General features: G+C 49.3%; 1 protein-coding gene across 1 annotated transcript; it reads left to right on the forward strand.

Annotated features, from left to right (window-relative positions):
* Positions 1-231: 231 nt before the first annotated feature.
* On the forward strand, positions 232-12099 carry GAS2L2 (growth arrest specific 2 like 2). Its single transcript, XM_081843681.1, has 6 exons — positions 232-1377; positions 3009-3247; positions 4103-4210; positions 6337-6433; positions 8551-8848; positions 9855-12099. Exons 1-6 carry the CDS (start codon positions 1020-1022, stop codon positions 11614-11616), a joined length of 2862 nt encoding a protein of 953 aa, XP_081699807.1. The 5' UTR covers positions 232-1019; the 3' UTR covers positions 11617-12099.
* Positions 12100-12884: the final 785 nt, after the last annotated feature.

Genomic DNA, 12884 nt, shown 5'->3' on the forward strand with positions numbered 1-12884 from the left:
CTTTCGCCACACTGTGCACAATTTTATAAACTTCTCTTCTATTCTGTCACTTCTGACTCTTACACATGGGTGTAGCCAAGGGGGGCAGGGAGGGGCAGCTGCCCCCTCAATCAATACAAAAAATGCATAGCAAACTGAGGTTCTGCCCCCCCCTAACAAAAACCCTGGCTACATCCAAGCTCAACTAACCTGTCCTTTCTCCATGGTTTCCAGTGAGTGGACATCTGTCTTGCCACCCCCCACCCGCCCCCCGTCAAGCTTTGTGCTCGCAGAATCTCATTTGCTTGGGTGGATCAATGTTGCGAAAAGGAGCGAGGGTTGTTTGCTCCAGCCGAGGCAAAGCGACATCCGATCTAGCAGAGCGAACGGGGAGTGTTTTGTCCAGAGTTGTCTGTCACCAAGGAGAAGAGAGCAGGACTGGGAAGGAGGAAGCACAACAGACCAGGGACTCGGCCCTGCGAAAGAGATTCTCCCTCTTTTTACGGATCTTGCACCAGAAGTTCTGCAAATCCCCGTAGGACACGTGTGTGTGAATATGTTCGAGGGCGTAAGATAGGAGGATATCAGATGCTCGTGGTGTAAGAGGAATCCAATAGTTGCCTCGTGGAGCAGTGGTGGACCAACGAGGGACGCTCTGCTCTTGCCAGAAACGAGTTTTGAACCAAGGACAAGCTGATGATGGGCCACCATTAATGGTGAGGACCATGAGGTCATGAGATGGGAGATCTTAGGAAGTCATTTCAGGAGAAGCTCCCACCTCACCAACATTTCGACAAGACGATCCAGCCATGCTGCTGTAGGGGATCAAATGTATCCCTGGTTTCTGTGAGAACTGATGAAGCATGGAGCCAAAGTCTGCCTTGAAAATATAACTTTGAGGTGGCTTTGTTTTGATGTCACTGGTGGTTGGGAGTGGCTCAAGGGATGGGTTGATGAACGGCAAGGAGAGAGCTGGAGTTTTTAAGGTTCCTGAGCAGATTTTGTACTGAGTCTCTCCCCCCCCCCACCAGCACTTGAAAATGTCCGGAATCCAGGAGGCTCGTATGAGGAGCATCCGCCCATACAAGACTGGGGAACAATACCTCTATGCCATGAAGGAGGACTTGGCCGAGTGGCTGAAGGAACTCTATGATCTGGACATCAACGTGGAGTTCTTCTTGGAAGCGCTGGAGACAGGGGTCTTGCTCTGTCACCATGCCAACAGCATCACCCAAGTGGCTTGGGACTTTGAGCAGAGGTACCCGGGTCTGAGCCACAAGCTCCAGTTGCCCACCTGCGAAGTGACTTGCAACGACTTTGCTCAGCCAGGGACCTTCCAAGCCAGGGACAACGTGTCCAACTTCATCCAGTGGTGCCGGAAGGAGATGGGCATTAAAGGTATGCAGCTCAGAACTGGGTGAGGAAGGGTTGCCAAATCTTGGTCCTCCAATTCTGCCCTCTGGAGTGGCAAAGAACAAGATTGGGAGGGCTCCATCATGCAGAAGATGGACCAGATTTGTTCTCCATTAGGCCAAAAAGTAGCAGCATATAGTTAAACCATGGAACTCCCTTCCACAGGTGGCTGGGATGGCTGCTAACCTAGATGGCTTTGAAAGAAGGTTGGACAAATTCATGGAGGAGGAGAGGGCTACTGATGGCTGCTGTGCTCTGCCTCCACAGCTGGAGACAGCAATATTTGTGAATACCAGTTGCTGGAAACCACAGGAGGGGGAGAAGTACTGTTTTTGGGGGACAGGAGGCGGGCAGGTGTGGAGGATTCCCTGGTCCTGAATGGGGTAACTGTGCCCCTGAAGGACCAGGTGCGCAGCCTGGGAGTCATTTTGGACTCACAGCTGTCCATGGAGGCACAGGTCAAATCTGTGTCCAGGGCAGCTGTTTACCAGCTCCATCTGGTACATAGGCTGAGACCCTATCTGCCTGCGGACTGTCTCGCCAGAGTGGTGCATGCTCTGGTTATCTCCCGCTTGGACTACTGCAATGCACTCTATGTGGGGCTACCTTTGAAGGTGACTCGGAAACTACAACTAATCCAGAATGCGGCAGCTAGACTGGTGACTGGGGGCGGCCGCTGAGACCATATAACACCGGTCTTGAAAGACCTACATTGGCTCCCAGTACGTTTCCGAGCACAATTCAAAGTCTTGGTGCTGACCTTTAAAGCCCTAAACGGCCTCGGTCCAGTATACCTGAAGGAGTGTCTCCACCCCCATCATTCTGCCCGGACGCTGAGGTCCAGCGCCGAGGGCCTTCTGGCGGTTCCCTCATTGCGAGAAGCAAAGCTACAGGGAACCAGGCAGAGGGCCTTCTCGGTAGTGGCGCCCGCCCTGTGGAACGCCCTTCCAGCAGATGTCAAAGCGATAAACAACTACCTGACATTCAGAAGACATCTTAAGGCAGCCCTGTTCAGGGAAGTTTTTAACGTGTGATATTTTACTGTATTTTTGGTTTCTATGGAAGCCGCCCAGAGTGGCTGGGGAGGCCCAGCCAGATGGGCGGGGTATAAATAATAAATTATTATTATTATTATTATTATTATTATTATTATTATTATGCTCAGGTCCTGCTTATGAGTTTCCCACCGGCATCTGGTTGGCCACTGTGAGAACAGGATGCTGGGCTAGATGGGCCAATGGCCTGATCCAGGAAGCTACTTTATGCTCCTGTGGGTGGTCAGCATCAAGCATGTTGTGGGCTATGTCCAACTCCCCACAGGGGGAGAGTCTGTTGGTGGGGAAAGGCATAATCTCCCAAGATGAGAGGTGGGATCAAGATGGTTGCCTTGCCTTGGATGAGAGATGGGAGTGAAAACTCTTGATTTTGGGGGACTTCTCCAATGCAATCGCTTTTTGATTGATGGAGAACAGAGAAAACAAAACAGAGGAGAAAAGTTTGACACAGCACTAGCTGATAACCCTGACTTGGTTTCTCTGTGGCATTTTCGCACCGTTCGCCCCTCGGTCCACACTGCCTAGCTGTCCCCTACTTTCACCCCACCTGCTTTGTTCCAGAAGTCCTGATGTTCGAGACGGAAGACCTGGTCTTGCGCAAGAACGAGAAGAACTTTGTCCTCTGTCTCCTGGAGGTGGCCCGCCGAGCCGCCCGTTTTGGTATGAGTGCCCCCACCCTCATCCAGATGGAGGAGGAGATCGAGGAGGAGATCCGTGAGGACCTGAACCTGCCGCCGGAAGAGACCCCCCTCCCAAGGGCCCAGAGGAAGCCGGCCAATTTCAAGAACCTCGACCAGATGGTATTCGTGCCCCAGGGCAAACACAGGGTCCCTAAGCTGCACAGGTCAAAGGCTCTCCTTCATTGGAGGCTTTTAAGCAGAGGCTGAGTGGCCATCTACCAGGGATTCTGTAGCTGTGATTCTTGCATTGCAGGGGGTTAGACTGGATGACCTTAGGGATCCCCTCCAGCTCTACACATCTATGATTCTATGACACATTTGTGCCTGGCAAAAGCAGCAAAGGAAGGGGACAGGGCAGGGCTGGTGAGGGGTGTGGCTTGGGGGAAACTCTGGAGGTCCACATCAAGAATCGTCATCATTGTTGTTCCCCCGACTATTTGTTTTATTTCATAAAATTTATAACTGCTTGATTGTTTAAAAAAAGAAGCGTAAAACAATAAGATTATCAACAAGAAAAAATTACAATAATTTAAGACTTTCAAAAAGTAAAAATAACAATAGACTACAAAGAATTGTAAACTCACACCAACCTTCTAAATATCTGGGCAGGCTTGTCTAAACAAAACTTTTTAACAGGCACTGAAAAGCAAACAGCGAAGATGTCAATAGGCAGGGAGTTCCAATGTGCTATTTATTTATACATCTGCATCTCACATTCACTTCAAGAAGCTCATGAATACTGTTCTCCCCAATTTCATACTCACAACAACCCTGTGAGGTTGGCCAGGCTGAGGGGCGATTGGTGGCCGGCCTCATGGTCACCCAGTGAGCGTCAGAGCCGAGTGGGGAAGGCAAACCCTGATCTCACAGCTCCTAGTCTAAAACTCTAACCACTACTCCACACTTCCTCTCACTCATATTCAGGTTGATGTTGCCAAACTCATTACTATTCTTATCCTCCTGCTTTCTGCAAAGGTCCAGTGTCTCGTCAGCCGTTGCACCTGCCCGGTCCAGTTCTCCATGATCAAAGTCTCGGAAGGGAAATACCGTGTGGGCGATTCGAACTTGCTGATCTTTGTCAGGGTAAGTTGACCTGTGGTGAGCAGGGCCAGAGGCAAAAGTGGGTGGAGCAATGGATGTGGATTTTAAGCTGGTTTCTGAGCATGCTCACACACTTGGGCTGGAGGAAGCTGTCCATTTCTGTCTTCTCAATTCCAAATTTTTCCATCCTGAAATTAAGCTCTCCACTTTGCAGCCATGTTTTTAAATCCTCTTGAAAAATTCATCAGTGTTTTGGTGTGAATTTTTCATAATACTCACATTTTTGCCAGGACTTTTGACTACTATAATGGCTAATGGCAGTTGGAATTGGGATGGTGGCAGGGGAAATGTTGCCATGTTGGGTTTGTTGGTGGAGAGGACACAGGCCCCCCAATCCTAGGGTTGGAAGGATCTATCAATTTCTATTTTCTCACTTTCCCATTTCCCCAACACCTCTGCCATTTAAAAATCCTCATGAAAATTCTTCAGCATTTTAGGGCAAATCTCTCTCAACACACAATTTTTTGTATACAGTTTTGACTACTGTACACATTTTTGCTCCTCAGTTTTCGCTAATAAAATGCATTCTTGTAAGTTATTTTCACTAACATTTTCATGCACACTCCCTGCTAATATATGCATTTTTGTAAAGACTGGTTGGTTGGTGGGCTGGAGAACTGCATTGCAAAATTCAGATGAGTTGGATTTGAAGGATGGCTGTGATTACGGTTCTGATATTGTTTTAGAATGTGCAAATTCAATAAGTTCACCTTTGAACATGAGCAGAATCAGATTTCTCCCACATCCTCCCCACCACCACACGCATCCAGAGTCACACTCGTCTTCCCTCCACCATCTAGGAAAGCAGGAAGTATGATCAGAGGTCAAAGACACCTCTCAGCCAGGCAAAAGCATACAAGGAGGGCAAGAAGCAAGGGGTGTGGCCTTGGAAGTGTCATAAGGGCCAGATAGAGAAGGCTGAGGGCCGCATTCTGGCCCCAGGTTCCTCACCTCTGTTCTTCAACAACTGACAGCAGATTTCCAGAATGTCAAAGGTGGGTTTCTCCCAGCCCTATCAGGTATAAGGATCCAGCTCATGCCAGAAGCAGATAGCCTATAGAGAAGAGAGAGTTACCTGTAGGTAGGACATAGGAATATCATGTGTATCTAACACAGTGGTTCCCACAGTGGGCAGTGCTGCCCCCAAAGGCAGGGGGTGGAATTACCCACAGGAGCAAGAGGCAAGCGGGCGGTGGAGGCGTAAATGACTACAAGGCTTTGCAAAGCTGGTTTACAGGATCAAGTCCATTGTTGAATCAATTAAACCAAATCATTTCAATTGGATTTTGCATAAATGTGCAATTAAGTGTTACAGTTTTGAGTTTTATTGTGTTTTTATCTTACCCAGTGGGTTGTGCAAACCGCTGTTCTGAATAAGGGAAAGGATCAGTGGGGATGAATTTATGGAGCCAAGGGGGCAGGGCCCCCCCAAAGTTTGGGAACCACTGGTCTAACTTTCTCTCTCTGTGTGTGCCTGTGGCACATAAACAGACTTGTGAAACAACTAGTATTTAATCTCTTGGTACGCTGGTGGCGCTGTGGTCTAAACCACTGAGCCTAGGACTTGCCGATCAGAAGGTCAGTGGTTCGAATCCCCATGACTGGGTGAGCTCCTGTTGCTCGGTCCCTGCTCCTGCCAACCTAGCAGTTCGAAAGCACGTCAAAGTGCAAGTAGGCTAAATAGGTACCACTCCGGCGGGAAGGTAAACGGCGTTTCCGTGCGCTGCTCTGGTTCGCCAGAAGCGGCTTAGTCATGCTGGCCACATAACCCAGAAAAACTGTCTGCGGACAAACATCGGCTCCCTCGGCCAGTAAAGCGAGATGAGTGCTGCAACCCCAGAGTCATTCACAACTGGACTTAACTGTCAGGGCGGGGTCCTTTACCTTTACCTATCTCTTAGTCACCTAGCATAGGACTGTCTCCAGGTTTTAAAACTTTTCAGATCCCCAGGTGTAGAGGAAAACCCTTAGCCTGATATCAATAAGGTGTCTGCATCACTGCCAGGCAGGCGTCACTTGGGACAGCATTCCGCAGGACTGCACGTGTTGTTGTAGCTCACGGTCAGGAAAGGGCATGTGGTGCTCACCTGTGCTCCTTTTTGCTCCAGATCCTGCGGAATCACGTGATGGTCCGAGTGGGTGGAGGCTGGGACACCCTAGAGCACTACCTAGACAAGCATGACCCCTGCCGGTGCACCTCGCTCTGTAAGTCCCCCGTGCTCTTGTCGGATGTAAAGAGAAGGCCATCTCTGTGCCCTTCGCTCTAAATCTAAAGTGTTTCCTTCCTGTGGTTTTGCTGAATTAGTCCAGCAGATCTCGAAACTGACTGCTGTTGTACATCAGGGCTTTGACCCAGGCCACATTCAAACCATATCTTTAAAGTGCTAGGATGCTGCTTTAAACACTCATGGCTTCCCCCAGGGTATTCTGGGGGCTGTAGTTTCTTAAGGGGGCTGAGAGTTGTTAGGAGAGACCCCTGCATAGTTACAATTCCCAGGGTTCCCTTTGAAGAGGGATTAATATTTGTTGGAAGCCTCCCCAAGTGGCTGGGGCAACCCAGTCAGATGGATGGCATACAAGTAAGATATATTATATTATTATTATTATTATTATTATTATTATTATTATTATTATTATATTCCTTCTGCTGAGTTGGGCCCTTCACATCTGTCCTAAAGCCCTGACCTGATGGTACCACTGTACAGTGGTACCTCGGGTTACATATGCTTCAGGTTACATACGCTTCAGGTTACAGACTCCACTAACCCAGAAATAGTGCTTCAGGTTAAGAACTTTGCTACAGGATGAGAACAGAAATCGTGCTCCAGTGGCGCGGCAGCAGCAGGAGGCCCCATTAGCTAAAGTGGTGCTTCAGGTTAAGAACAGTTTCAGGTTAAGAACGGACCTCCAGAACGAATTAAGTACTTAACCTGAGGTACCACTATACCTGCAAATAACAGGGGTGGGGAACAATTTTCTAGCCCAAGGTCTGCATTCTCTCATAAGTATCCTTCCAGGAGGTACATGGTAGGGGTGGGCTGGGCAGGAAGCAAAAGTGGGCGGGGCCGCATATATAAATTTTACCTTTGTACCGCAGGCTAGTTTATACACACAAACATACCTCTCTGTCCTCAATCCAGGCAACCCCGAGGCATTACCCAGGTAAAACCAGGATGTGAAGCAGGACCAGTAGAGGATGCAGCTGGGGAAGGTTGTAGCCTAGGCAGAGTCCCGGGGGCTGGCAGGGCTGCATTCATCTCCTGGGCCTGAGGTTCCTGCCCTCTGTGCTATGAAACAGAGCAGGGCACCTGCAGCTTGTATAAAAGCCTTTGCCATGACTTTTGTAGTGACCCTGATGTCCACTAGAGGGCAGGCCAGTGCTGCAGATAACAAATACAGTCCTTAGAACTGAACTTAACCCAAGCAAATCTATGGAACCTCCCAAAATTTGGGAAAGAAAATGTACTTCATGGAATCATAGAATTGTAGCATTGGAAGGGACCCTGAGGGTCATCTAGTCCAATTCCCTGTAATGCAGCAATCTCAACTAAAGCATCCATGACAGAGGGCCATTCAACCTGTTTTAAAACTTATTTTTTATTTATTTTTTATAAAATTTATATACTGCCCTTTATCAAAAGATCTCAGGGTGGTTCACACCTCTAATGAAGGAGAGTCCACAACATAACTGTCAACCTTCCTTTTTTTTTTGCGGGAAATTCCCTTATTCCAGCGCTGCTTCCCGCTGCTATCCCAGATTGTTAGATATCCCATAGACTGTCCCCAGGACAGGTGAGGCTGCTGATCCCTTTTTTTCAAATCTGAAAGTTGACAGCTGTGGTCCACAACCTTCCAAGGGAGTCCATTCCACTTTCGAACAGCTCCTGCTGTCAGAAGGTTCTTGCTAATTAATGTTTAGTCGGAATCTCCTTTCATGTTATGTGAGCAATGAATTATTGGGGTGGCAGCAAGCTGGTCAGATGAGCAGGAAATGTCCGTGGGATCCAGGATGCAACATATTGCAGAGGATTTTTGGAATATTAACCGTTCTAGACTTCTGGGCTTGCTGTTGCAACGCTGGTATAATTTTCCTTGCAGAATTAACGCAGAAGTAGACCTATCCTTTAGTCCTTCTAGGAACCTCAGGCCCAGGGGATGAATGTGCCCAGGAGAGTCCAAGCCAGATCTGTGAGCTACTCAGCTATTCCACATCTCTGACAAAATAAGATTCCAGACCTTGAAAGCATATACTGTGATAACTGTGTTAGAAGCTGAGGTGCTGCAGGATTCTCTCTGGTTGATTTCCCCAACCCTTTCTGCAGCTCACAAACAAGCCTTGAGGGCAGGCAGCCCTCAGAAGATGCAAGCCACGCCAGTCCAACACGAAATCACAGCCCGCTTAACGCCCAGGAAAGACACCCTCAAGCCCCAGCCTGCTTTGATTGTCACCCGATCCCAAAGCCCGCTGCCCCCAGTGGAGTGGAGGACCTACACTCCTAACACCCACAGCCCTGGGTGCAAGACTCTGCAGCGGTCACCTCCGAGCAATGGTGGCGGCGGTGGCAGCAGCAGTAGGAAAACCCCGGAGGTCTCAGAGCATCGGAGAGTCCCTTCCATCAGGTGATGACAGATAATGTGTGGAGAGATAGGAAGGATTTGTTTTCTGCCAAGAGCTCAAAGTTTTCACTTCTGACCAAACTAGATTTATGGCCCAGAGTAACTGGAAAAATGTTATGGTAAAGAATATGAGCTTACACACACACACACACACACACACACACACACACACACACACATATATATATATACACATACACATACACATACACACACACACACACACACACACGCAGTGGGATGTGAACGGGATCTGTTCCAGAGCCCCGTTCACATCCCAAACGGAACGTAAGACGTAACGGCGCGTCTATACATGCCCGTGACGTCATTTTGAGCATCTGCACATGCGCGAGCGGCGAAACCCGGAAGTAATGCGCTCCGTTACTTCTGGGTTGCTGCGGAGCGCAACTCAAATGCGCTCAACCCGAAGCACATTCAAGCCGAGGTATGACTATATATATATATATATATTTCGCAGTTGGAGACAACAATGCTTCTGAATTCCAGTTGCTGCCTTCAGATGTCTTCAAAAAGTCAGATAGTTGATTATTTCCTTGACGTCTGATGGGAGGGCGTTCCACAGGGCGGGTGCCACTACCGAGAAGGCCCTCTGCCTGGTTCCCTGTAACCTCACTTCTCGCAGGGAAGGAATCGCCAGAAGGCCCTCGGAGCTGGACCTCAGTGTCCAGGTAGAACGATGGGGGTGGAGACGCTTCTTCAGGTATACTGGGCTGAGGCCATTTAGGGCTTTAAAGGTCAGCACCAACACTTTGAATTGTGCTAAGAAACGTACTGGGAGCCAATGTAGGTCTTTCACGACCGGTGTTATATGGTCTCTGTGGCCATTCCCAGTCACCAGTTTAGCCGCCACACTCTGGATTAGTTGTGGTTTCTGGGTCACCTTCAAAGGTAGCCCCACGTAGAGTGCATTGCAGTAATGCAAGCAGGAGATAACTAGTGCATGCACCACTATGTGTTGTGCTTATATTATTGTGTTCTCCTCTTTCAGGGCGAGGTCAGTGACTCCAACCCGGGGGCTGCCGGCCCCTGAAGAGAGACCCGCATCTAAGCCAACTCTCTCTATGCGGAGCAGAAGAGAGGCATGCCCTGTCCCGTCCCAGCTGAACGGAAGCACAGAGAACACCTCGCCCATTCGGAAATCTGTCTCAGAGGCACATCGCGGAAGATCTCCTGCCAGAATCCCAACGCCGACACCTCACAAAGAGAAACCAGAGAGGCCAGCGTCGTCCAGAGTGGCTACACCAAGGGCTTCAGTGACCCGGCCTCCAGGAAGGTCCCAGCCTGAAATGAACGGCCCGCAAACCCGCTCTTCCAGTCCAGCCAAGCACTTCCAGGCCCCAGTGGAAAGCCCTGCAAGGCCGCAAGGTGGAGTCACCGTACACAGCTGGAGTAAGGACTCAATAGCATGGCGATCACCCTCCCCAGTAAAACACGCAGGTGTGACTCAGAAAGAAGACAGCAGTGCCAAGACCTCTGGAAGAGTTGTCCCAACATCATGCAGGCCGCCAGCAATTAGTAGCAGCTACCAAGAGGCGTTCTGTTTCAGAAATGGGGGTAACACCCTGGACAAAAACCAAGGCAACCTGCCCAGGAAAGAGCTTTTCAAGGGCAGAGCCCCTCTTCTGAGAGAACAGGGCAAGGCTGTCAGCCTGGAAGCATCAGCCAGCAGGTTCTCCAACAGCTCAGGGGGTGGAATCGGTCAGAAAATGAAGGATGGTGGGACCTTAGCTGGGCAAGAAAGTGTTCCAGGAAGACCTTGTAAAGATGGCCAGATGAGTCAAGGAGATATCAAGGAACTGGGCAGGGGAAGGGAACGTGTTTACACACCACTGCCTATTGACCCGGTGGAAGAACAAGCTCTGTACAGGAGCCTAGAGGATGAGATTTTGGCCAACATCAAGGAGCTGGAGGAAGTCTCTGAAGGCAACCCCATTTCTCAAGGGAGTCGGCTAGGAGGGTTTGGAGTGGACTGTTGCCAAGGAAGAGACGCCATGGCCTTGACCTGTAATGGGCCCAGGGTCTCCACACCCACCTGGTCCTCTTTGCCTATCACCCCAAGGACCTCAGTCTCTGAGGGAAGTGTGCCTCGGAGCGGGGTCTATGTGCCTGAGAGGGAGATGAGGTGGCACCCCGCAGGACTACATTATGACAGCGTTATTCAAGAGCTTTCCAAAACACTGCACCGGGAGCACGCAGGGACTGAGGGCAGTTCCCCCCAGTCAAGTCCATCTCTGGTGAATGGAAACCAGGCCGGAAAAACATTCCTAGACAGAGAAAGTGCTGTTTCTGAGGAGAACTGTGTGGCCCCTGAAGCAGAATGTGGAGAACCATACCACACAGCTCATGTGGAAGTCGACGGAAACGCCAGAGGCTCTCAAGTGATGCCAGGCAGACCTCCTGATTCTCCAGAGCACTCTCCAGCTCCCGAGGACACAAAACTACCTCAGAGTAAGCCGAGGAGGTCTCTGAAGAAACCGGAGCGGGTGCCCTCCATTTATAAGCTGAAGCTGCGCCCCAAAATCCGGCCACGCAGAGACAATAGGCCCGAAAAGAGGCCTTCAAGGATCCCCACTCCAATCGCATACAGGCATGCCCAAAGAGGATCCAGCATCAAGGCCCAGACGAAGAAGTCCCAGAGTGTCAAATCCCAAATCTGGAGTGGTCAGGCTGGCGTGAGGCAAAATGGCTCGGGGGACACTGGATCCAAAGACCAGGCTGCACTTTCTGACTGCAGCCCTTCCTCCACATAAGACGGGGGTCCTGGGAGGAAAACAAGTGTGACAGAGGGGGAAACGGAGGCGTCAGGTGTGGAGGAGTCCTGGGTGTGACGTTTCCTTAAAGATGCGATTGCAGTCTCAGAATTGCAATTGTGGTCTTTTCTTGTGCCTAACCCCCATCGCCAAGCTTTGTTTCTGGTGGTCTCAGTTTTGGGCCAGAAAAGTGAATTAATGAGAATTGTACCATATGCATTTATGGTTGTGTGCTAACTATGCAGTATGTTGAACCAGGGGTGGGGACCCCTCTCTCCTACTCCCTCAGCTGCCTAAACAGTTAGCAGACACCAAGTGCAGGTCTTAGCTTGTAACCCTGAAAGCTAGAAGCTTGCAGCTGTACCTCTGTGAGTGTGTTGATCCCACAGGGAAACAAAAGGTTGCCAGTGGGGAGTTGTATGTGCTACATATCATTATCTTTGCTCTTCGACTTTCTGGAAATAAACTTGGATGAATACAGGTCTGGTGGGGGGCATTTAGTTGAGTATCACCTGGGTCTTTGCAGTTCACAAAACAAAGGTGGAATATAGCTCATTTGCTAAGGTCTGGTTTCCTGGTTGTGCTATAGATAGCAACAGATAGATGCCCACAGGACAATTTTTTTGTACACCTGCCCCCAACATCTATCAGGCTTGTTCTTGGTTGTCACACAAGCCCAAAGATGAGGAACCCGTCGTTCTCTGGCTGTTTTGGAACTCTCAGTCACCATGGCCAATGAGTGATGGGGATGATGGCAGCTGGAATCCAACGACACCAGGAGGGCCACCAATTATCCACCATGAAGAATCAAAACCTGCTCCAGGGTTTAAAACAGCAGGAGCTGATTTTGGATGCATTGTTTGCATCCATGAGAACTAGAGCCTTGTGACTCTTTCAATAATGGAAGTTCAGACTCTCTGAATTCCATATAGGTTGGGGGACAGGGGATGACTAAGAATGTGCAGAATCAGCTCAGAACAGAGAGAACACACAGGCCTCCTGGTATGTTTAATAGGATTGCATTTGATTAAATATTAATGCAATAAAGTCTGATTTGATGAATATATTTTTTAAAAGAAGGAGCCATTGCACTTGTCAGTTACGCAAATCCCCTTGCACTTATTCGCCAGGAGAACATCAGGAGGAGGGAGCATGTTTAATTCTTAATGAGCAATTAGCTGAAGCACTCCCTGTCTGCTTTATCTCTATGCGTAAAAGTGTTAGAAACTTAACTATATATATAAAATTTTAATTCAGAGAGGGACCTG

Source organism: Podarcis erhardii (genome assembly GCF_964252035.2).
Source record: "Podarcis erhardii genome assembly, chromosome: 16".
NCBI lineage: Eukaryota > Metazoa > Chordata > Lepidosauria > Squamata > Lacertidae > Podarcis > Podarcis erhardii.

Excerpts from the sequence above, each read along its gene's own strand:
- GAS2L2 (XM_081843681.1), top strand. The coding sequence starts at position 1,020 with ATGTCCGGAATCCAGGAGGCTCGTATGAGGAGCATCCGCCCATACAAG. Across the intron at positions 3,248-4,102 it reads TCAAGAACCTCGACCAGATG|GTCCAGTGTCTCGTCAGCCG; the intron begins GTATTCGTGCCC and ends CTTTCTGCAAAG. Across the intron at positions 4,211-6,336 it reads ACTTGCTGATCTTTGTCAGG|ATCCTGCGGAATCACGTGAT; the intron begins GTAAGTTGACCT and ends TTTTTGCTCCAG.